Consider the following 25,431-nt stretch of genomic DNA (forward strand, 5'->3'; position numbering starts at 1 on the left):
ACATGTACCTCCAGCTTCTACACACACACCACACACGTATGTCAACTTCTCCCTCTTACATACATACATGTACCTCCAACTTCTACACACACACGCCACACACATATGTCCAACTTCTCCCTCTTACACACACATACCTCCAGCTTCTACACACACACCACACACGTATGTCCAACTTCTCCCTCTTACACACACACACACCTCCAACTTCTAGATGCACACCACACATATACACATATCTCCAACTTCTCCACACATGTATCTCCAACTTCTCCCTTACACACACACATGTATCTCCAACTGCTACACACACATATCTCCAACTTCTCCCTCTTACACACACACATGTACCTCCAACTTCTACACACACACACCACACACATATCTCCAACTTCTCCCTCTTACACACACATGTATCTCCAACTTCTACACACACACATGCACACACCACAGACACATGCACACGCACACACACACACACACACACACACATACATACCCTCTCTTCCCTCCCTGCTCTCCTCTTCCAAGGCTCACAGCCACAAACTGTGCAGTCTGGCAGACTCCAACCTCCCCCCCTTTGGTCCAGGCACTAGCCTGAAGTCCACCCCGCTCCTCTCCACCATCAGCAGGTGCCAGTCCTGAGAGGACAAGGGTGGTGGTGGTGGTGCCAAGGAAGTGAGGATTATGCACTTCTCACATTTGCACAACTGATTCAGAGAGACACGTGGCGTAGCAGTGGAGACTACAATCTGGGCACTTCCTCCACCTTATAACAGAGACCTGCACCCTGACTTCCCGGATTCTGGGAAGGAGGACGTTAAACACCAGAATCCAGGTCCTATGGGGAAGGACCGTAGGAGGCCGCCTGAGGCCAGGCCAGCTCACCAGCTTCTTGCGGCCTGCAGTGCCTATTCTTCTACATTGCACCCCGTGCAAAGCAAACAGCCTGAGCGAGGAGGGGGCACTGGATGAAGGCAGTTGGACCGAGTTCTGCTTCTGCCCCTCATAAGCTACATGGCCTTGAAGAAATCACTCCCTGGGTCTCAGTAGAGGAGGGCAAAGAGACAGGCGGCATCTCAAGGGTTCTTCCAATTTCCCACTGAATGTTAGAATCCACTCTTTTCCACATACTGGGCCCCTCTTCCCCTCCCATTAAAATAGGCTTCTCTGTGCAGCTAAACTCCACAAGCCTCCCAGCCCAGGACTGGTGCACCCCTGCATACGCTCCTCCCCCAATTTGATTAAAATCCTGAAACAATCTTGAAGACAACCAAAGTGATAACAGAAAAGCCCTGGTTCCCAACAGACTTCATGCCACAATGTCTAGTTTCAGGTTTTCTGTTTTATATCAAAAGAGACAAGACACGTCTATCAAAAACACAAAAATATTACTAAAGATGGTGGGGCATAGCTGAAGACACCCGAGTCCCACCCTAAGGGGCAGCAGCACCAGGGACCCATAGTCCTCTACTCTCCCCAACCCAAAGGAGATAGGGATCTGGATACCTAGGGTCTGCTTGGACCTCAGGTACACAATCCCTGATGCCTAACCTCTTCCCTTCCCTGCCAAGGATGGGAGATGAGAAGGGAATCAGACCTTTGAGGAGAAAAACAAAGGGAGAGTTCCCCAATAAATAAGTATTGTTAAGAGTTTCCACACCTGAAGCAGCAGTGTTCTTGCTCAGTTGGAATTGACAAAGTTATTCTTCTCTTTAAGTAGGATTTCATCTTTTGGTGGTAGAATCATCTCCAAGAAGATGAAGAGGGAGACCCCTATTCTGGTTGGTCCCTAAGAAGCCCTGACTGCTTAACTGCTTACCCTCAGGTACCCTAAGGAAGAGGCAGGATTGTGATTGTTCAACTAGAAAGGGCCAATACTCAGGGGTACCTGTCCCTGGCTGCCTGAAAGGCAAAAGCAAATCTCAAAATTGGAATTTGTTGTTGTCTTGAGAGGATGAAACTTTTCATTTGTTCCTTCCCCTATTTCATTGACAGAGGTAAGGCCAGGACTCTTTGAATGACTCCGAAGCGAGAGTTTAGCTGGTGGTTTTTGGAGCAGGTAATTCGGAAGTAGACAGCTCCCCACCTTGCTCCTCTTCCTCCATGGCTGTGTCTGGGGAGGCCCCATCCCCATCCTCTTCCATTGGCTCTAACCCCAGTCCATCCAGTTCAGGAAAGAGTGTGTCGTCCGGGAACTGGGGATCTGGGGTGCTGCTGCCACAGTCTACACAAGCCTGGAGAGGAAAGAACACAGCATCAGGATCTACCAAAACAACTCACTAGTCTCCTTCACTTCCCACTCCTAGAGGTATTACCCATTTCCCTAAACCCTGAAGTACTCACCATCACATCCAGGGCCTGGGGCAGCCGGCCCTTCCGCACCCAGGAATGCACAGCACCCAGCTCCCGACGCTGCTCTTCGGAAAACCGAGGCTGCTGTTTCTGCATGGCACGCAGCCTCTCTCGGTCCTGTTGCAGCACTGAAGCCATATCCCTACAAGGACAGGAAAGAATAGACAGAGTAGGTTGTAAGTGGAGGGTCTAGAAGCCAGCCTCATTCCCGGTTTCCAGTATTTAGGAATATGTGGGTATTCCCTCCCCTAGGACCTTACCAACTTTCTATCATAAAATGCCACTTGCCTCTGCCCTCACCATCCTCTTAACTTTTCCTTCTTCATAGCTTTTTACTCTTTCTCCTCAACTCATCCTGACACTACCCTTCCTCCTTTCAGGTTTCTTACCTGGAGGGCACTTGATAAGTCATCATGACCCTATGGTCAGCATTAGCCATGAGTAGCCAGATGGGATCCTGCAGCACATACTTAATGACCTGTTCCCCAGGTCCTGTCCCTGGGTCCACCCCAACCTGGGTCCCTGTTGGCTCAGCCTCAGAGGAGTCTATACTCCCAAAGTACTTGCTGGTGTGGCTGCTTTGGCTGCTGCCTGAGGAAAAGAGGAGGAAAAAAAAAAGAGTCAAAGAACTGTCTTCCTGTTTTAAAAGGGAAAGAAAAGAAGAGATGGCTTCAGGGGAAGTGGAGAGATGTGGGTGGGGAGCCAGGATTGTTCATCTTAAAGGAAGATGATCAAATGATGTCCTCCTCCTAAAAAAAGGACTTGTAGGAAAAGAAGCCCCAGGTACTCACGAGTGATGCTAGCCGAGGTGCTTCCACCATGGGAGCCAGAGCCAGAAGCCAGGGAGCCTGATGCAGCTGAGCCAGTGCCAGATCTGGAGTCCTCTTGGAGCAATAGCTCCAAAAGGTCACTGGAGCCTGACAGTGCATCTTGGTTAGAAGATTCATTCATTTCCACCTAGGCAGGTATGAGGATGGGACCGGGAATCAGAGGCTCAAGCTTGGAAAGAGTCAAGCTCTTCCCCTTCATGCTGCTCCTCTCCCTCTGAATACCCATGTCCCCAAACTCAGTAGCCCCCTCCACAATTAAGAAGCTTGTCTTAACGTCATAAAAGAGAAATAGTTCACAGCCTTGAGGAATTGACCCTCTGTAGTCTACTTCCTTCAAATTCTCAGGCTGAGCAGAAAGACAAGAAACAGAAATCAGAGGAAGAGGAGAAAGACAGGGTTGAGAAAGAGGAGGTGCATGGTGGGAGAGACACAGGAGGAGTTACAGACTGACATAAGAGTAGAAGGGGGTAAAAAATGGAAGAAGGATGGAAAACAAAAGATAGAAATAGATCCAAAAACCCCAAGAGCTAGCTATCAGCAGGGAGATAGAAATACTAAAAGGGACAATGTGGAAAGTCTGTGGGGGTATGAAGATGCTTACCAGTCCAGTCTCTGGCTGTGTGGTCTCCTCTACTGGAGGAGGGGGCCTAGAATTATTCCCAGGATCCCCAACTCCTCCTTCGCCCCGGGAAGTCTCCTCAAGCTGCAGCAGATTCAGTTGGAGTGGGGAACTGCAGCGTGAGTTGAACAGGGGTGAATCAGGGCATTGGGGAGGGCTAGGAGGTATAGGAGGTAAAGTTGGGGAAGGAGAACAGGGTACAGGGGTGAGAGGCCTATCTGATAGAGCCTGAGGAACTCCACAAGGATAACTGGTAGGGGGAGAAGGGAACAAATAGTTGGGTAGGACCAAGGCCACCATAGGGGTTACCAAGGGAGAAGAAAAGGGTGAAGGAGATGGAGTAGGAGCTGAAGGTTGAGGGCAACCTCTGGTTGAAAAAATGGGGAGAGGGTAAGTTGGCACCACTGTTGGGAAAGCAGCAGTGGTGGGTGGGTTGGGTTGAGGGGGCCATGGAGTGGTTGTAGGGGTTGGGGAAGGATGAGAGGTATAACCAGGGGCCTCAGTCAGAGGAAGCTGATGGTGCCTTGAACGTTTAGCTTTTGATTTGCCATGGTGGCGGCGACCAGAAGGAGTGGGACCATGGCAGCAGCCTGTGAGAGGGCAAGAGAGAGGTTAGTGGACTTGGCCACATCTTCCAATAAATGCCCCCTCACCCACTACCACCATTACAATGACGATTCATTCATACAGAACTTGATGTTTACAAAGCACTTGTGCAGAATTGGGAAATTGAGGCTAAGGAGGAGTAAATATTGAAATCCATTATGTGGATACTGATCTCCAAGCTTGAAGTTCAGTGTTCTTTCCACTATAACCCACTGCCACTGGTCTGACAAACTAAAGCCATAAAAATGCAATGGGGGACACACCTTAGGAAAGTTCAAAGACACATCACTTTCTTGCCTAGATAGATGGGAGCAGTTCTGGGGATATGAGGGGGCTGAATTAGGAGGAGGCTTCAGGAATAGTCACAGGAGGCAGGGAAGAGAGACGTGAATGGGGGTTCATTAAGAAAGAGTAAGAATTATGAGGTGTAAAATGGATATTTTTTTTGGGTTTTTAAAAAATTTATTTAGTATTTTATTTCTCCCCAGTTACATGTAAAAACAATTTTAACATTCATTTTTAAAACTTAATTCATTCCCTTCCTTCTAACCCATCACCCCAGTGAAGGAGGCAAACAATTTGATATAGATTATATATGTATAGTCACGCAAAACATATTTTCATATTAGTCAAAGATAAAATTTAAAAAGTTATGCTTCAATCTGTATTCTGACCCCATCAGTTCTTTCTCTGGGGATGGATGGCACTTTTCATCCTAAGTCCTTCAGAGATGTCTTGGATCATTGTATTGCTGGGAATAGCTAAGTCACAGCTGACCATTTTACAATATTGCCGTTACTTTGTATACAGTATATTTCACTTTTCATCAGCTCAGGTTAAATTTTTCCAGGTTTTTCTTAGAGCATCCTGCTTGTCATTTCTTATAGCACAATAGTATTTCATCATAATCACACAGCACAATTTGTTCAGCCATTTAAAATGGATAATTTTGATTACATTAAATTGAAAAGTTTATATACAAATAAAACCAATGTAGCCAAGATTGGAAGAAAAAAAGAAAATGTTATAGACAGTTTCTTGGATAAAGGGCTCATATCTCAAATATACAGAGAACTTTGTCAAATTTATAAGAATATTAATCATTCCCCAGTTGATAAATGATTAAAGGATATGAACAGGATGTTTCTGGATGAAGAAATCAGTCATCTATAATTGTATGAAAAAAATGCTCTAAATCACTAATATAATGGTATACTATTGTGCCATGAGAAACGATGAATTGATTGATTTTAGAAAATCATGAAAGCCTTGTAGAAAATAATGAAGAGTAAAATGAGCAAAAATACTGTAAATAGTAATAATATTGTTCAAAGGAAACTAAATAAGGATTTTATACATCTTCTTGGGTTTTTCCTCTACTAATAAAAAAATCTTCCATTATCTCTGGCAGGAAAGGACTGGGAGTGGGATTGCTCTTTGCTCAAACCACACACTCTCACAGGTTGAAGTCCTAACTTCTCCTTCAAATCCATATAACATTTTTCTTCTTTTCCTGAACTAACCCTGTCTCTCTTCCTACTCCACTACTACAGGCAACATCACTATTTTAAATATCTCCTCTTTCTAGGACAAATTCAAGAGTTGGTAGTGGGGAGAGGCCTAGGGGTGAAATTACCTCGATTGACAGGGGGTGAAGGTCCCATGGAAAGGGTATCAAAGACACGGAGTTTGCTGAGATCCCGAAATCGGGTGAGAAAGGCCTGCTCCTCTTTCTGTGTATGAAGTGACAATACAGCTTTGGTCAACCCCACAGGGCGGTAAGCATCAGGAATGGGGTCAGGAGTAACCATCGTTGGACTGGGAACTGGAATAGAGGTTAGGCCAGGCAACTCCTCCATCATGACAATATCTGTAAGAGGTAAAAAGAAGTAGAGGAAAAAAGTTAAAACAGGATTCATTCCTTACATATTCATTCATCATTTTGACATTAGCCCCCTCTCTCCTCATTTCTCATATGTCCCAGTCCTCTTACCTGTCCATCCTCCTTGCTTCAAAGAGTCTTCCTTTACCCACAAAAATTATCACCTTCCCTCCCCCAAATAGTTTCAGTCTGAGTGTTTATATTGGTCATATGAGGGATAATGAATAGTCCTGTGGGGGAGGGTTCCTTGCCCATGCAGAGCTCTTTAGGGGAAAAATAAATGTTCTAACCCATTCTAGCAGTTTTTATCCTATTGAGAAGGCCTCCTTATGACCTCTTTTTCCATCTCATTATGGAGTTATATATATTTTTTCAGATCATCATTGGAAGGGACATCATCATTCCATTATCTCCTCTCCAGTTCTAACCATTGTTATTTCTCTGATCTTTCCTCTCCCTGTTCTCTATCTCAGGAGTTTTAATGGATAATAAATTCAGGAAAAAAGAGAATAGCAAATACAATGGGTAAGGGGAAAAGATTGGGAGGAGGAAGAGATCACAGATAAGAAGCACAGCACAACACAGTTAAGTTCTGGGGTTGAAAGAATGAAGGAGAAATTTTAAATTGATGAGAGGAAAGGAAGAGCAAGGATTAACTGAGAGGTTCAAAAAAAGGTAAAAGTTCAGGGGAAATGCCAGTCAGAACCCCAGAAGATCCCCATTCCAATAAATTGACTCAAAATTGTATTAGAGATTATCAAAACACATGAGGGTGAAAAAGGCCAAAAAAAGGGGGGGGCAATACTTCACTCCAAAAGCAACAGCACTTGACCAGCCAACCCATGGCTTTAGCCCACCCCTCCCTCCAATACCACACACCCCCCATACCCGACTCCGGGGGCTTCTTGTCTCCTACATGGACGATAGTAGAGCTGAAGCTACACTGACTGGTGATGGATACCACACTCTCCGCCTTATTGGCAAGGGTGAGCGGAGTCAGTGGACCTCCCACCACTGGCTCCTTCTGGAGGGGGGCCCCCTCCCGAGACAGCTCTTCTGGTAGATCTGTGCAAAGAGACAAGCACCAGTTAGGAGGTGCAGTGTGATGAAAGTGAGTATGGGAAAGGGAAATGCATTAATGGAAGAGGCAAAAAGGAACTAGAGAGTAGATCCAAAACTAGAAATATAAAGGAAACAACAAAAGGATACAGGAAAACCATTTCCATGAGAATATGAGGAAGGGAAAAGAAGTAGACCATAAAGAAAGTAAAGAACATCAAGGAGCAGAAAGGGAAACCAGGGAAAGGAGCAAGAAAAGAAAAGGAAAAAACATGGCTACGGATCAGAGAGAATATGCTGCTAGGAAGCGAGTAAGAAAAAGAAAAAGACTGGGCAGGGAGACAAGTATTGGACAGGTGAGTGGTTGGGGTTAGGGGAAGATAAGAAGAAACAAGATAGAGAAACACTAAGTAGAAAGAAAAACCCCAAGAGAAAACTGGGGGATGGGGGAGGGAAGAGAATGGCAAGGGACATGAGGAAGGGCAAAGCTTAAGTATTTGGCTTCTTTACCTTTCTTGGGCACTCCAGAACCCTGGCCTGCTTTGTGTCGGTCATCATCGGAGGTGGAGGATGCTGTGTGGGAAGAAGAGGCACATTTCCTCTTTACTGTGTTGGGGACATTGCAGCTCTCCAGGTAACTGAGGAGATGGAGAGAGAGAAAATGAACCAAACTGGAGGAGTGAACAACTTGATGAACAACTTAATAGAATGATATAAGGATACAGAGTGAGGAAGGGGAAATGGGAAAAGGTAAATCACCCCAGAGGAGGTAGAAGAACCAAGACATGTGGTATCCATACCGGATGATGCTGTCCAGGCAATTGATCTGCTGGTAGGAACAATTGGATGGCTCTTTTCTCTCTGAATCCTCTGGTGCAGTATTGACCACAAGAGGCTGGACCTGGTTCAGCCTAGGGGCTGGTTCCAAGGGTCTGCCTGGGAGGTTCCTGGTCTTGAAAGTATCTGGGGCTGGGAACAGCAAAAGTAGAATATTATGAGATGTGATTGTTCCTTGGATATTGTTCCTTTTTGGTTTCTGGGCCCTATCTAGTCATTTTCTCACCTGAGCATGGGGGCCAGTTGGGTTGGGACCGAGAATCAATGAAAACTTGCTGACCCTGGTGCTTCACAAGATGCACATCTTTACAGATCTGCTGGAATGTCACCTGGAGGGGAGGATCATAGAACTGGGATTATTTGAGGTATAAAAAAGAAGAAATACACTGTGGAAAAAAAGAGAGTGACATAAAGAAAGGTAGCCCGGGAAAGGCAGTTGATAAGAAAACAGAAAAGGGCTAGAAAGAGGGAATGGCCAAACAAGAATGGCAACACCAATGATTTTATTATCAATATCATCATCATCATCATCATCATCATCAACACTGAGAAAGGAGCAAGGAGGGTACTCACTGGAGCAGGTGGTCCAGGATGGTCAGTATCTCCACCATTGCTGTCACTGGATGAGCCAGGGCTTAAAAAAGGACCTGGAGAGGTTGGAGGACCTAATCCACACATTCCTGTGGGACTCACACTATGGACTGGCTGAAGAGGAAAAAGAGAATAAAATAATAAGAAAGCTTAAAATTTTCAAACCACTGATTGGTGGGGATGGGAATCTAAGCCTGAGGCAGCCCTTTTATTATAATTCCTTCTATTTTCTCTCACCTGTAGTAGTAGCCGGTGGATCTGTTCTGAGAGCTCCTGGATGTCTGGATCCATAGCTCTTGAGGGGACTGGAACAGGGGCTGGGGGAGTGAATACATCCTCATTTAGGGGAGCCCTAGGGAGGAGTAAGCAGAGAATCAACCTATTGGGGGAAATACAAGTTTGAAGATTCTTTTTTTTTTTTAAAGGTTTTTGCAAGGCAAATGGGGTTAAGTGGCTTGCCCAAGGCCACACAGCTAGATAATTATCAAGTGTCTGAGACCGGATTTGAACCCAGGTACCCCTGACTCCAGGGCCGGTGTTTTATCCACTGCGCCACCTAGCCACCCCAAGTTTGAAGATTCTATCTATAAACATACACAAATACAAAGAATAAATGGCAATCAGACACATATGAGGAAGGATTAGATTCCAGATAAGGAAGATAACCCAGGCATAGAGATGGGAAATAGAAATGTCACAATGAGGGAACAGCAAATAGTTTTGCCAGTGCACCAGGTATGTGAAGGGGAACAATGTGCAATTATCATGGAAAAGATAAAGTAGATATAGGATGAAAAAGGCTTTAGAGATTAAGACCCTTGGTTTAAAACCAATGCATTCGTACTTGACCCCATAGGTAATGGACCAGTCACAAGCTTATTAAGCAAGAGAGTGACATGGTCAGCCCCTCATCTGAGAAATATTAATCTGACAAGTGTTTGGAAACAAGGAAGTCAATCAGGAGGATTAGTCCCAGTGATGAGGGTCTGAATTAGGGTGGCTATGGTACAGGTAGAGAAAAGGAGATGGATGAAAGAGATGTTGTAGAGATAAAATCAAAAACATTTAGTAAATGATCAGATGCAAATGGAGAGAGAATGAGTACAAAAAAAGGAGTTAAGGATGACTTCTAGAGATTGAAAATAATAGTACACTTGATGTGATATGTGGAAATTAGGAATGCTAGATTAAGAGGACTGATAATGAGAGTTGGCAGAGTTTGAGTTGGGGATGGGGAGTGATAGGATAATCTACAAGAGATTCAAGAAGTCATCATATGAAGAATACCATCTGTATCCAGAGAGAGAACTCCTTTAATTTAGGAAAAAACCTGATATCTTATTGTCTGATCTTACTATCTCTTTACTTTATGTTTCTTCCTTAAGGACATGATTTCTCTCTCATCACATTCAATTTAGATCAATGTATACCATGAAAACAGTGTAAGAACTGGCAAATTTCCTTCTGTAGGGGGTGGGGGGAGGGAAGTAAGATTAGGGGCAAAATTGTAAAACTTAAAATAAAATCTTTTTTTTTTTTTAGGTTTTTGCAAGGCAGATGGGGTTAAGTGGCTTGCCCAAGGCCACACAGCTAGGTAATTATTAAGTGCCTCAGGCCAGATTTGAACCCAGGTACTCCTGACTCCAAGGCCAGTGCTTTATCCACTATGCCACCTAGCCGCCCCTTAAAATAAAATCTTTAAAAAAAAAAAAGAAGTCATCATAAAGTTGAACTGCTAAATTAAGTGGCCCAGATTTTGAAGAGGAGGAAGTGAGACTAGAGCAGGGATGACAGCATGAGGTATACTCATTAGAAGTAAGTTGTAGATAGAGACTGATCTTAGAAAGGATGAAGGACAGGGAAAGGTGGAGAGATCATGATATTAGAATGCTGGGAAGTTCTCTTGATTCCACCTCTCAATCCTTGCTTCCCAAATTCTCCAACCCTGGCAAACTTTTGGATCTTCTGTTTACTAGACTGCTCCCTCCAGTTCTCTAAACTCCCTCTCCCCACTCCATCAAGCCTTCACCCTAACAGGATACTCACGTTCTAACTTTGTGTCTACCCAAAACGAAGGCCACTTTTCGGCTCCAGGGATGGACGAAGCCAGCCCAACTGGTATCCATGGTGACATATTCCCCATTTCGAGCACAAAAGCGGATGGGGGAGTGGTCAAAAGGTTGGCCCGATAGCTGCAATACTGTAGGATAATTAAGAGGGGAAAATAGGTTAGTGGAAGCAATACAGGAAAATAGTTAGCTGGGGACTTCAGTCTAGGGGGAAAAGGTACATCAGAAGCAGAGATATGCAGGGAGAGGAGCTGCTGGAAGAAAGAAGAAAAAGCAGAGAGCTAGGCAGCAAACAGCCAAAGCAGTCAGAGAATAAGGTCTGAAGGAGACAGGAAATAAAAATGGCATCATGCAGGAGAGCTCTAACAAGGGGCAAGAAAGGGATAGCCCTCTTTAGGGGACTTACTCTTCTTGTGGATTGCCAACATGAGAGGTCGGTCTTCTGGGTGCAAGAAAAGGAGCACTGGTGCCCCCAGTAGGTCCTGGGGCAAGTATCCCAGCAAGGGGGCAGCCCTAGAAGATATCATTGAAAGAGACCTCAGTCCTCAAGACCTCATGCTCCCAATCACTTGATTTCCCATATTCCTAAAGGATCCTACTGTTCAATCCTTCTTAGCCCCAGAATCTTTCATTATCATTTTAGCCCCATTTATCTTCAAACATTTTATATCAAATTGTTTGCCACCATGGCAAGAGGGGTTGGGAGGGGAAAAAAAGTTTTGGAAAAAAATCTTATAAGAAAATGAATACTGAAAACTATCTGTATATGTAATTGGAAAAATAAAACACTATTAAAAAAATCTTGGCACAAAGTCCCTCTTCTCAGGCTTCACCTTTCATCTACATCTTGGAACAGACAGCTGGGTGTGTGCCGTGTTGTGAAGATCCTCTTGTCTGGGGGAATCCTGGGAGCTGGAAAAAGCAGGCGTGATCATCACTTGGAATCTTTGACAATAACTCCAACAACAACCTCTCTTACCAAACAACTCTAGCCTTGCTAATCCTATATTATCTCTTCTAGTCTCTGTTCTCTCTTACTAGAATCACATCTTAGAACTAGAAGATAACTGTTCCAGTCCTTTACCTTGAAGCTAGGAATGCTCACTGGATAGATGAGGCCACTGAGATACAAGAGGCTATGGAACTTTCCCAAGGTCTAAAAGAAGCTAATAAGCGAGAGAGGAAGATTAGAAAACCAGACCTCCAGTCTTCTAATTCAGTATTCCAATCATTCTTTTTTTTTAGGTTGTTTTTTTTTTTGCAAGGCAAATGGGGTTAAGTGGCTTGCCCAAGGCCACACAGGTAATTACTAAGTGTCTGAGACCGGATTTGAACCCAGTTACTCCTGACTCCAAGGCCAGTGCTTTATCCACTACACCACCTAGCCACCCCCCAATCACTCTTAAAGAAAAAGAAAATAACTATTGGGAGCCAAATTCACCATTTTCAACGGTTCCTTCACTAGTAAAAATCTGATTCATTTTCTTTTGTCATGCATATCTGGATCTCCTTGGTCATATTTTATGCTCCTCATCTTTATTACCCAATTCTTTCTTGATTTCCCCATTCTTTTACCTCTTTCCCTCCCTGTTTCAACCCCCTCAGTTTTTCTTTCTACTTACCCTCGTAGCCAGAGTGAATGCGTTCAGCAATTAGCAGACAGCATGGCTGCGCAGGGGATCCATCTGAGAGCTGGATCTTAGTCACATAAGGAGTCAGTCGAAATGGCTGGTAGCGGGGACTTTGTTCCCGATCTGGGCCACCCCTGGTTTTGGAAGGAGAGATGTAACAGGGAATAGGGGGGAATGAATGAATACCTTTCTCTCCCTACTCTCTATCCATGATACTTGTCTACCCAACCACCTCAGACCACAAGACAGATGTGAAGTGAATGCTTAAAGCAAAGACAAACAGACACCTTCCTGTTCTTCCCAATTTGCTCTATTTTTTTCCTCCAGCTTACCTGATCCTGCAGAAGACTGATTTCTCTTGTGTGAAATCCATGGGGCCCGAACCTGGGGAAGACAACGATGTAGGTCAGTATCATCATGCCTCCAACTTCTAGACCATTTCCCTATATTAAGAGATCTCCAAGGCCAGGGATGCTGAGTTCTCCATTGTTCTTTCATGTCTGAGGCTCCTTACCTCCATGGCTAGAAATCAGAGGGTATTCACCCTCACTCCTACTATAATTTCTTACCCCTTTTCTATTATTTTATTGCCCATCTCATACCAGCCCAACCTCCAAGTTTTCTTTCCCCAGTCCTCACCAGCAGAGGCCCTGGAACCCCATGTGGGCAGACGAGAGGGAGTTGTGGAGCCATAGAAGACAGCCACATCCTGGGGAGCCAAGAGCTCTGAGAACCGGGCACCCCGGAAAACTTCTCTCTTACAGCGCAAAAGAACAGCTGCTTGATCCGAAATATAGACAATCCGGCCGGTGAGAAAAGAAACAGCAACAGAGAAGGTATCCTGGGAAGAAAAGAGGGCAAAAACAAAAAAGACTAATGTCAGGAGCTGGTCTGAGCAGTCATCAATAGAAAGTTGCCCAATAAAGGGAAGAAAGTGTAGGGAGCAGAGCTAAGGAAGGGAAAGACAGAGAAAACAAGCATTCCTATAGCATCTACTATGGGCCCAGCACTGTACTAGGCATAGTGCCAATGTTGCCATACCTGATCCTCATAACAAACCTGGGTGATAGGGGGTTGTCATCCCCACTTTATAATGATGAAAGATACCAGAGAAAAGGGAACAAAATTGTGTGAGAAAGAGAAAGTCAAGGCAAGGAAGGTAGAAAAGTAGAAGAAAGAAAAAGAAACGAAGGTCAGAGGAGAGGAAAAAGGACTGGAAGAAAGACAGAGGGAAGAATGAGAAGGAAAAAAACTGAGTCCAGAGCTGACCTGATTTCGGAGAGTATACTCAGAGGTGATATGTTCTAACTCCTCCAAGGTATAGCTGGACATGTCCATGGCACAAGGCTGCCCCTCCTCTAAGCTCCACTGCTGGTAGTAATCCTGATTGGCTGTAGAGGAGGTGGGGTTAGGGTTAAGAGCACCCCCTTCCCATTGTAACAAAATAATTACTGACATTTATACAGTGCTCAAGATGGGCCCCACACTGTTGTTGAATCCCTTATCCCCGACATCCAACCCGTTCTTTCCAAGCCAGGCTCCTCTTGAGCCCATTTTCTCTCTATTCCCCTCTATGTCCCTGGCTTCCTTCCAAAGCCCAGGACTCTTTACAACCCAAGTACTACTTTCCAGTCTAGCATTACACCCCAAGGAAGAGCTTACCCTGGACTTGTTTAACACAGGCAAGTGCATACTGCAGGGTGGCCAAAGTCCCTGATCGGCCCTTCCCTCGACGTTCTGGTGGAAGTCTCCGCTTCAGCTCTCGGAGTGCCGTCATCAGCTCCTTCTGTGTGCGAGCTCGGGCTGACTGCTCACTGCTGCAGAGGGAGAAAAAGTGGCAGAGGGAACAAGATATCAGCTACCAGAATATTCACTCTATTATCTTCACGAGTAAACATAAAGCTCTTCCTCCTGACAAATGTTCTCCAGGAACCCAGATATAGTCAACCCTCTCCCCACCATTACCTGCAGCCACTGGTTGATGGATTATCCTGCTCCGAGCTGGCACTCAGGAGGCTGTAGGCAATGGAGCTGCTTGGAGGGGATAGGCTCTGAGAGTTGGTGCTGGAGAAAAATCAAGAAAATAAAAATAAGAATTCAGTCACCATTACACAGTGGGTAGCATCCTGGCATCTCAAGAACATACCAACAATGGTCAGCTTCTGCCCCCAAAGGTATCTGACTCCCACTTTCTCTGATTACTTCAAGTCCCTAGACCCCCTAAGCTGCTTCCAAATCCATCATTCACATCTCTCCCTATTCCTAAATTCCATCACCCCATCACCCTTCCTCTTACCTCTTGCTGCTTTCTGTCGTCTCCAGCAGGGCAGAGTCCTTCCCATGGCCAGAAGAAGAGCTGTGAGAACTATGCTGGGAAGTACCCTGGGACTCCGGTCCATTGGACTCATTGCCACTTGAACCATTGCTGTTTGCATCCGTATCATCCGCTAGGCCAGGACCAGGGCAGGGTCTGTGTTCGGGGGGCCCAAGGGATTGGGATCCCCCTGAATCAAACCCTTCACTAAGCCCAGGGTCTGGACCCCCTGCCCCACTGCCTCCCTCAACGGCGCCATTCATGGTGGTACCATGGGGAGGACAGTGGGAGAAAATCAGTGAAGGGGGAGAGGCCACCACGAGGTAATACAACCAGGCCCTTAAGGGCAGGAGTTTCCTTGGTCAGGGAGAGAGGAGGGAAGAAGTGGCAAAAAAGTGAAGTCAGTGAGGACTGTGGGAAGGGATCACTGCTGGAACCTGGAGGATGGAGAAAGAAGGGGAAAAGAAGGAGAGAAAGAAGGCTTCTCACTCTCTGGCATTTATTTTTTTCCACTCTGTTGGCCGCTGATCACTCTTCCCACCACTAACACATAAACTTAGGTCAACCTCAGTTGGGGTAGCTACCCTTAAGCCACACATGAACTCAGGTCCTCCTCAACAAACCTGGGGCCCAAGCTCCTAGTCTTCCCTTCTGACTCTATTTTCTTTACTAGTATAGCAACAGATTTCACTCCGGATTCCAGGAAAGGTTCTTTGAACATATATAGATCACTAGAAAAAAAAACCTTAGAGTACTAATTCAATATCCTAATTTTATAAATGAGGAAATGGAAAAGTTTAAACAATTTGCTCCAGGCTATATTTGAACACAGGTCTTCTAACTCCAAATTCTATACAACATAAAACTATCATATGCACATAAGTATATAATGCCCCAAGAAAGATTCTATTAACCATAATTAATTTTGTGAACCATAAAATACTATACAAATCTTTCCCTCCTGATTTCCAGTAATGCTTGAAAACAGACTGAGACAAAGGGAGACAGGGAAGGGAAGCAGAAAGCTGGTGGGTTAAAGGTGTCAGAAAGGAGTCAGTGTGGCACAATGTAAAGTGACTCTGGAGTTAGAGCAGTTGGATTTCAGATCCTCACCTCTGACACTTATAACCTGTGTATGAATGACATTTATATGTGTATATTTGCAAAGCAATGGAGTTAAGTGACTTGCCCAAGGTCACACTGCTAGTAAGTCTTAAGTGTCTGAGATCAGATTTGAACTCAGGTCCTCCTGACTCTAGAGCCAGTGTTCTATTCACTTCACCACTAACTGCCCCTCCATTTCTCTTACTTCTCTGCATTTACTGACACTGATGATTCCCTCCTCCTCTTAAATACTCTCTCCTCCAGGTTTTCCTGATACTGCTCTTCTTCTTCTCTGACCTCTTTGACAACTCTTACTCATCTCCTTTGCTAGAGATTCATCTAGGTCACTCCTGCTGATCACAGATGTCCCCCAATTATCTCTTCTTCTCCCTCTATACTATCTTATTTAGGGATCTTATCAGTTCCAAAGGGTTTGATTAACATTTCTATGAAGATGATTCCCAGATCCATATATCCAGGCTGAGTCTTTTCCCTGAACTTCAGCTACCTTTTGGTCATCCTGAACTGGTATTTCTCAGGCATTTCAAACTTAATATGTCCAAAACTAAATGACTTCTCTTTATCCCCAAATCCTCCCTTCTTTCCAATCTTGGGAAATATCATCTTCCCAATCACCCAGGTTCATAATTCTCATAACTCTCAACTCCTCACTCACACTCAGCCCACATAAACAATCCATAGCTAAATTTTGTTCTTATCTTCATAAAATCTCTACTCATTCTGCAGTCATTCTCTTCACCAATTCTCTGGACTACTCAGTTGTCTTGAGCCTCTTCTCACTCCAAGACACCTTCCATTCAGCTGCCAAAAGTGATTCTTCTAAAAAATAAGCCTGACCCTATTACCCTGCTCTACTCCCTTCCTATTAGCTCCTGAAACCAATGTAAAATTATCTGTTCAACATGTAAAACTCTCCCAAAGCTCCTTTCTCCCATCCTAGTCTTGTTACTCTTCCTGATGCTCTAGCTATGCTGGCCTAGTGAGTGTACTGGTCTTTGCACTAGCTGTCTCATGCCTATTCAATATTCCCTTCCATCTACTCTATGAGAAGGATGTTCTTTTTCTTCTCCTCCAAGGCTCAGCTCAAATCCTTCAGAGGGAGATCTCTCTCCCCCACCTCCTGGCTACTCACATTCCCTTCCATCTACTCTATATAATCTCATATCTATCCAGTTCTTTACAGATTTTCTTCCACATAAGACTGAGCTCCTGGAGGACATGCAAATAGCAGGCACTTCATAAATTACTTGCTAAAGGCAAGCCATTTAACCTCCTTAGGCCTCAGTTTTCTGAGTAGAGGGGGTTGGACCAGATGATCACTTAAGTCCTTCCATTCCCAAATCTGGGATCCTATGATCCCTTCTCCTGAGCTTCCTGAGACAGTAAGCCTGGCATAGATAAGGGAGTTGAATGTGAGCTTCTCCCTTCAATTCTCATTAAGGTACTGATTTTGTGACTGGGCTACCTGTGGAGAAGAATCCACCTTTATTTGAAAGGGGAGTGAAACTGGGAGAATAGCTCCTATATATAGGACTCATGGGCTAATTTTATCTTGTGAGAGGGAAGGAGGTTGGGGGTGGGGCTGGAGGAGGGCCCACCTCCACTGCACATGCGCTCACTACGCCAGCCACATACTTCAGCTAAAGGCTCTATTGTAGCCGGGGCAACCTACGTCAATGGCTGAGCTCAGCGGTTGCTGGAGGAACCCAGAGGCCCTGAAGAAGGACTGGAAGAGGGAAGGGAGGAGGAAGATCAGGGTGATTGCTTTTTCTTCTTCCCCCCCATTTTGTGGGATAGAGGGGATCACACCCCCAACCCATGTGCCTGCTGCAAACATGTGTAGGAGTAGAAACACGAGTAAGAGATGTGATCCAAATACAGATAAGACCCCAAAGCATTCCCAAGTAACAATTAGGAAAGGACCTTGAACACAACCCTTTCTTCCCAAATCCCTAAACCACCTTAGCATACACACCATTTCAAATGGGAAATAAGAACTATGACGGACTCTTGCCTGAGTCTCTATAAAGCAGAAATAATGCAGGTTGGAAGGGAAAGACTTGGACAAGAGTGGAAAGGGACAGGATGAATTCTTGGGTTCCAAGAAACTGAGTTTAATCTTGACCTAAAGAAGATGACCCCCTATCCCTCCTCCACAAAATCCTCAATCCCAAACCACCATAGATTCATGTGTTTGTGGTTTTCTTCTATCTCCTAAGAATTCAGCTTCTATTTTCTTACCCCTGCAAATTTCCCCTCTTACATTTCTCAGCCTCTTTTAAAACCAAGACATTAAATGTCATTTTGGTTTTAAGTCTGAGGTGGGGAATAATATAGCCAAAGTTCATGTCTGTCTAGCCTTCCTTTCTGCACTCTAATCCCACTTCCCCCGCCCCCACCTTTTTGTCTTCTAACCAAGTTTCTCTCTCAACCCCAAGTATTTTCGAAACCAGAGCCAGGAGAAGGAAGAAGGCTGCAGCCAACAGCAAGAACTAGGTCTGGGAACGGGATGTTCTTGCCTTAGCCTGGGCTGACATCACAACCGGCACTGGGCCAGGGATGGGGGAGAAACTGCCAAAGGGAGTTCCTGGTGTGGTAACAAAGCCAGGGTGCAGAAGAGAAAGAATCCAATGGAGGAATCTACTTCTGGGGGTCCTCAGAAAAGCTGAGACTCTCATAAAGACAGCTGTGAGCCTGGGATAAATGGGCTTCCTACAGGGTAACAAGGGTGATTAAGAAAAAGGCGGGGATGGGGGTCAAGAGGATGCGGTGGAGACTGAGAGACTAGATTCCTGAATAAAGGAGTTGTAACTGCTAAAAAACTGGTGCTGGAGGGCAATGGATATCACGGTCTTAAGAGTCTAGCAGGAACATGTGGGATATAGTCAGTCAGAAGGATAGTAAAATGTTGGGGGGATGAGGGCTACTAGGCACAGGTGAGTCATGCATAAGTTCTGGGGGTGAAGGAAGCTTGCCAGGGATTGGGAGCGGGGAGATGCCGAGGGGTTCAGAGAAGAAAAAGAAAAAAAAATCAAGACTTACTTGTGAGATAGAAACCCTGAGAGATCCCGGAAGCAGCCTGGGAGCAGAGGCCCTGAGGGAGGCTGCAAGGGTGCTTCTGGGTGGGTCTGATCTCTAGAGCCCCTACCTGGCCAGGCGGTTTCCCAGACTGGGGGAAGAACTTCTCTAGAAGCAGAGAGGCGGGTTGCATAATGACAGACATTGGCCATCATTGGCTTCCTGCCTGCTGATGCACAAGACCTACCTCTGATTGGCTGAGGAGCCCGGCAAGGTGCCTGGTTGGCCAGCCACCCCCACTGAGGTCAGGGCTGTTACACACACGGCTGCACGTGGATCTGGGCGCTGGTGCTTGGGTGGACAGGCCCAGTACATGGGAATAACAGGGTTTTATAAAACAAGGCGTGTGTGTTTATGTGTGTGCACACACAGGCACAAATAATCGTGGTTTTACAAGATTAGCTAGACACTTTGGGAGGAATAGAGAGAATCAGAATCAGAAAGGATAAGGTACTGATTCTGGGGAGTATAGGAGAGAATACATCCCTTGTTGTACTAATAAGGCTGAACTCTTCCAGCAGTTTCAGCTACTGGAGAGGCCTGGGGGAGTGAGACCCCTGAGTCATCTCCATTCTGATGCATAGCCATGGGCAGAGCAGACACAAAGTAAGGGGCATCTTAAGCCAATCGGGGATAGAACCAATCAGAGTTTACTGTACGTGTGTGGAAGGGGGAGAAAGGTGAATGGTGAGGGGCAATGAAAACCAATCAGAATAATGTGGTAAAACCAGCCCTCCCTAACCCCCCCCCCCCCCCCAGGAAAGGCAAGTGTCCCAATGGCCAATCAGAGAAAAGGTCTCTCTGGCTGCCCACTCAGTGACTTCTGTTCTTTGGTTCCCTGGGATACCAAATGGAGGCTTCCAGGTTAAGAGCAGGGTGAAATCTGACAGAATGGATCCAGGACAGGGGAGAGTGAATAGGGACTGGAAGTAACCAAGAAGGGGAAAATATTGCATCTTTTCAGATTTTTTTAAAAAATGTATTGATTGGTTTTATTGATGTGTTTTTCCCCCTCTTCCTCTTTTTAAAAATATTCTTTGCTTTATGGAATGGTTCTCTGGGAAGGGGGAAAGGAATACAAAACACATTGAAAACAAAAAGATATCAATATTTAATTTTTAAAAAAGGGGAGAAGTCAGTGGCAACACACGTCTGGGTCCTTGAAGCTACAAAATGAGGAGACTAAATAAGACCCAAGAAAAAGAGACCAGGAGTTTGGATACTAGAAATAGAAGATACTGTTTTTTAGGGTACAAGGAATGAATTCAGAATTTGAAAGGTTGTGAGAAATGCAGATGTAAAGATGGGGAGATGAGTATAACTACAAGTGCTAGGAAATCTGCTTTTAAGGATTGAAAGCACACCTACCCAATGGAAGCATAGTCATAAGGGAAGAAGGCCTCATAATTGCTGACATGACTAAGCCTGGGGTGCATCAATCCTTCCCTGTCACATGTGCTGAGCTTTCCTTAACAATGGTCTCCTTTTTAATAATGATGGTGAGAAGGGATACAGGAGTTTTGAGGTCTCTTTTAAGAAAAAAAATAACTGAGGTTTATAAATTATGAAATAATCCTGTGATCAGAAAAGAACAAAGAGAACTAAGGATCCTAGAGGTTTGGTCTCCTCTTAAAGAAATCCCCTACAACAATTCCTCATTACTGTTCCTTGTCTCTTGAGACCCAGGTATTTTGATCCCAATCTGAGTCTCTATTTCTTCCCTCCTTGTCTCTGCTCTCTTCAGGAATACTGATTTTAGGAATCCTATACCTTCCAAATTGAATTCCAGATTCCCACTCCACACATTTCCCCACCCCACCCCCAATAATATAGCCTCCTCAGTGACCCAACTGTTATCAAATTTTTGTAAAGTGCTTAGCACAGTGCAGGCACATATATAAATGCTGATTCTCTTCTCTTCCCACCTCCTCCTCCTCCTCCTCCTCCTCCTCCTCCTCCTCCACACCCCCTTTACTTCTATTCAGTCTCATTGTTCCCACAGTAACAGAGCCCTGCTGCCGTCAATGGAAGGAGAAGGGGCAGGTAAAGGAGTGACGTCAAAGTGGAGGAAGGGGGGCAGACTGCAGGCGGGGCAAAGAAGGCTTGGAGAATGTGGGGCAGGGAGCTGGAAGCCTGGAGAAGCAGCGGTTTGGGAGGCAGCCAGTAGGAGGGTGGAGGCCAGCACAGTGAGAACATCTTGTTCTTTTGGCAGTCAGCCTAGGACATGCAACCATCCCGGCTCGGCTCACTCCTCACCCCTCCCTACCCTCACCCCACCCCCTTCCTGTCCCAAAGCCAGGTGTTCCTGGAGAGACAGAATTGGGAGAAATGGGAGGCCAGCTACAGGACCCAGTAGTCCAACTTTTTTCTCCCACTGAATATACCAACCTCCCCCCCACACACACCCCAGCTCTAAACCTTCAAGTTCTTTCATCACTGCCTCTAAATTGTACCCCAAATTTGCTCACATGGTCATAAAAAGCTTGGGTGTGGAAAGCTGGTCCTATAATAAGGCCTCCAAATATGCCCCCCCCCATCTTGGTTACAGTGGCAATCAAAGGTTACAAAACAGAGGTACAGGTACAAGATAAGAAAACCAAAGCAAAGGGCAGACAAAGCAATTGGAGGGACCCAGGAGAAGGACTGAAGGATCATTTAATATTCTAGTTGGAAGTAAGCTGGGCCATGCTGGAGGAGAGATTTGATCAAAGGTAGTGTTAGATTGAAACTGTTAATTAGAAACCTAGAAGAAGACAATTAGTTGGGAATGGGGCTGAGTTCATCAGACTTTTAGACATTTGGATCAAAGTAAACAAATACTTTGAACTAAGTTCCTCACTTTTGCACCTTTATCATGTTTGTTTATAAATGGAAACAATGAGGATTTCCTTCCAAGGTGGAGGGCCAAAAGGGAGTTTTACCAGCCTATCTTTGGTTCAGTTCCATAGCTAATACTCTCTGTTATGGACAAAAGTTCTCAGCTCTAGTGTCCATGGAAGATGTCACTCAACTCTATCCCTGGTATATTATACCTGAGACTCTTTACCACCTGCCTAATTTTTTGGCCTAATTCCTGGAATCCAGTCCCTCCTAGTCTAAGACAGTACAATATGATACTTTTCCTCCATTCTTCCTCAGACTCAGAAATCTGGTCCTTTAGCATCTATTTCTTCCTTATCAGGTTCCAAAGGACCCAAGAAATTTTCTGCTACCTTCTACCAGACTCCACTCTATTAAGGAACTAAACTGTTCAGTCTCTTCTCTACATCTATAATCATTATTCCCCCTTTATCTGTAACCCAGAACTATTATTATAACTTTCTATACATTGATAATAAGTCTAGACCCCTTCAAATGCATGCTCAAACTCTGGGATCTTGATATCTTTATCATCACCCCTCCCCCCAAAAAAGCAAAGTAGTTTATTGGATTAAGAGTCAAGATCTGGTTTTTAGCCAAAGTAGTGCCAAAAATCAGTTTTGTGGCCAGGGTCAAGTGACTTTCTGTAGGCCTCAATTTCCTGATCTATAAAATATATATATAAGTGAAATATTTTTAATTCTCCTTCTAGGTATTATATTCTATTGACTCTATTATTACCTTTGCTTCTAAACACCACAACATTTCACCTGGCAAATTCTCCTAATTCCATAATTATCCGGGAATTGGGGTAAAAAAATTATTTAACCTGAAAAGGTATTTTCCTTCTGTTTTCTAATCATATCTTTCATATTCCCATTTTTCCCCACTTGGTCCCAAAGATCCTGAGATTATACTAATCAGTTCCTGATACTTGCTCAAGAACCCCATTTCATTTAAAGCTTGCATGCAAACATGCATCCCATCAGATCATTTCCAATGGTTCCAAATCTAATGATGTATTAGCACGTTTTCCATGTTTCAGTATTATCTGTTCATTGCACAGGAGGTGTGTATGCATTTATACATGTGTATGACTAAAGGGCTACCTACCTCCTATGATACAAATACACACATGTGATTATACACATATATGAGACAGTATGATCTCCTGGAAAGAGTACTAGACTTGGGAGTCAGGAGAGTCCTTGGTTTGAATTCTATCCCCAAGGCTTTTAGCTGTGTGTGATCATTTAGGAAAATCATAATGTCTCTGACCTTCAGTTTCCTTGTTAATAAAATGAGAATAATTTCTTCTATATCATCTATCACAAGGAGCCGTTGGGAGAATATTAGCTGGCATTTATATAGTGATTTGTAACGTTTCAAAGTGCTTTTCAAATATTTTATTTTATCAAATGGGATAATTTTCATTCACAAACCTTAAAGCCTACAGAACTCAATTACCATAATTATCACACCCTTCAGCTCGATGCTGACTCGCCCAGCTCTACAAGGCACTATTTCCTAAATCTCTTCTTTAATCAGTCTTGCATGCAGTTCACAAGCTGCCCCGAGTCCTTCCCTTCTCCCTCTCTCAACAAAGTACTAAAAGCGCTCCTCCAAACCAGGGCCACACACCTGAATCACCAAATCCCAGAGAACTGGTCACCCACCCTCACCCTTCACCAGCTCCTCGCAGCTTCCTCGCTTCTGACAGGAATGATTTCCCCGCCGGTGTTATGGCACTAGCAGCTCCTCACCTGGCCCGGCTTGCCCCTTGCTGCAGCCTGGTGGTGGCCGGGGCTGCGGTGTCCGGCTCTGGACGCCTTCTCCCGCCTCTCTCCCCGCCGCCACCCCTTCTCCCAAGTCATCCCCCCAAGCTGCGGCTACCCCCCACAGGTCGCTCGGCTGCTCGGTGCCTGGCTTCCTCCCTCCCCGAGCGGCTCGGGGGACTCCGCGGGTCTGGGGACGGGCTCCCGAAGCGTGACCTCCCTCTCTGCGCCCCCAGCCGGCCCGCGCCCCGCTCACTCACCGCTGCCCGCCTTCAGACCCCGGCGCTCCGAGGCTAGTACTCCCGCCCGTCCGGTCCGGGGCGCTTCCCCCCTGCCCGAGCCGGCGCGGGACGGCCCCGCCCCGCGGCCGGACGTCACGCCCTCGCCGCGCTCATTGGCCGGGGAGGGCCCAGCCATGCCCCGGTCCTCGTGCCGCCGCCCCGCCCTCCAGCGCTCCCCCGCCCCGTTTCGTCCACGCTCCGCTTTCCTTTGGTCACGTCCGCCCCCACCGACTCCTCATTGGTCCCGAAGAAGCCGAGCTGCGTAGGCTCCACGTGCTGTCGGGCCCCACCCCCTCACGTTGATTGCTAGTTTCCCGACAGGAAATCGCGTAGTTTCTACTTTCTCAATGGCCATTGGCAAATGGACATTCCTTTGACTAGTCTTGTCCCTTACCGCGTGAGCTTGTCCCGCCCCCAGGCGATTCTCATTGGCCATCTGTGGAAGGAGCTGGAGGGGACACGTGCAGAGCGCCTCACGCGGCCGCTTGTTTACCAGTACTCAGCTGAATTTTTCCGTGACGTCACCGGCACCAACTGGCGCTAGAATGGGTGCCGAAGCAGCCGCTCGGAGTGCAGGGGTGGAGGAGGGAAGGGGAGCCAGAGGACGGGACGGGACGGGCAGAAAGTTTTTAGATGAAGAAAGCTATTTGGTGGCATAATTGGAAGGGCATAGAGGGAGGCGGCACAGGGGACGGGCGGCTGGCGGCGTGGCGTGGCAGCTTCTCCCTGACCCGACCCGCGGCAAGGGTGCAGAGATGGGAGACAGGACCAGGCCTGGTGAACTGGATGGCAAGCGCTTTGCAAGTCGTGGAGGATTCCGCGACCGCCACGTATAGATCAGTCAGTGAACGAGCCTTTATTAAGTGCTTGCTGTGGAGCCACACAGCCTGCTGTGCACTAAGGATGCGGAGAAGCCAGGGCCGCCCCACTCCACCGCTCCAAATCACGGGAGCACAGACTATGCGCTTCAAATAAATTGAGGATCATGTCAGGGCCCGAGTTTGAAGGGATGCTTCACAGTTGAGAAAAACCGCTTATAAACCTTCAGAGCACAACTGTCATTGAGATGAAGTGACTCCCTCACATTGGAAAGACAGAAGTCGCAGCTCTCCAGAACTGTGTGAATAAAGCAGTGAGACGATAGGACCCTGAGGGATATGGGGGGAATGGGGGACGCTGGCTTGGTAGGAGCAATGTGATTATTAGGAAAGTGTGATGACGTTTTTAGGAATAGAATTTTTTTTAACCTGTAATTGAGCAAATTCCCTTTACTAATGAAAATACTTCTTTCTAATAATACTTAACTGCATCATAGACTCAGAATTGCACAGCAGCCCACGCTGAAACAAATATGATTGTGCCCAGGGGTCATATAGTCAGTATTTGTCAGAAGCGTGTTACCTTTACAGAGTGATAATTAAGCTGGAGTGAGATGTGCTGAACCGGATTTTTGAAGAGGGGTATCGGAACTCAGAATATGGAGTTTGGAAAGATCAGATTCTAAAGTGATAATGACCAAG

At 45.7% G+C, this 25,431-nt stretch overlaps 1 protein-coding gene across 3 annotated transcripts; it reads right to left on the reverse strand.

Annotated features, from left to right (window-relative positions):
* Nucleotides 1-1,327: 1,327 nt before the first annotated feature.
* PER1 (period circadian regulator 1) lies at nt 1,328-23,995 on the reverse strand. 3 transcript variants are annotated; one of them, XM_074225558.1, is made up of 23 exons: nt 23,891-23,995; nt 14,776-15,230; nt 14,445-14,543; nt 14,142-14,296; nt 13,749-13,870; nt 13,119-13,320; nt 12,812-12,863; nt 12,471-12,613; nt 11,682-11,760; nt 11,255-11,361; nt 10,826-10,979; nt 9,017-9,131; nt 8,762-8,893; nt 8,415-8,517; nt 8,152-8,320; nt 7,862-7,989; nt 7,181-7,357; nt 6,047-6,280; nt 3,787-4,394; nt 3,147-3,312; nt 2,745-2,946; nt 2,347-2,497; nt 1,328-2,237 (listed from the first exon to the last, which is right to left on the reverse strand). In XM_074225558.1, exons 2-23 carry the CDS (start codon nt 15,054-15,056, stop codon nt 2,040-2,042), a joined length of 3,777 nt encoding a protein of 1,258 aa, XP_074081659.1. In that variant the 5' UTR covers nt 15,057-15,230; nt 23,891-23,995; the 3' UTR covers nt 1,328-2,039. The 3 variants fall into 3 exon arrangements, with proteins under 3 accessions (XP_074081659.1, XP_074081658.1, XP_074081657.1); XM_074225557.1 differs by lacking the exon at nt 23,891-23,995 and adding an exon at nt 18,961-20,852; XM_074225556.1 differs by lacking the exon at nt 23,891-23,995 and having other exon boundaries at nt 14,776-20,852.
* Nucleotides 23,996-25,431: the final 1,436 nt, after the last annotated feature.

The sequence above is a fragment of the Macrotis lagotis genome, chromosome 2, assembly GCF_037893015.1.
Source record: "Macrotis lagotis isolate mMagLag1 chromosome 2, bilby.v1.9.chrom.fasta, whole genome shotgun sequence".
NCBI lineage: Eukaryota > Metazoa > Chordata > Mammalia > Peramelemorphia > Peramelidae > Macrotis > Macrotis lagotis.

Excerpts from the sequence above, each read along its gene's own strand:
- PER1 (XM_074225558.1), bottom strand. The coding sequence starts at position 15,056 with ATGAATGGCGCCGTTGAGGGAGGCAGTGGGGCAGGGGGTCCAGACCCT. Across the intron at positions 13,321-13,748 it reads AGTATACTCTCCGAAATCAG|GATACCTTCTCTGTTGCTGT; the intron begins GTCAGCTCTGGA and ends TTTTCTTCCCAG. Across the intron at positions 12,614-12,811 it reads TCAGTCTTCTGCAGGATCAG|GGGTGGCCCAGATCGGGAAC; the intron begins GTAAGCTGGAGG and ends TTCCAAAACCAG.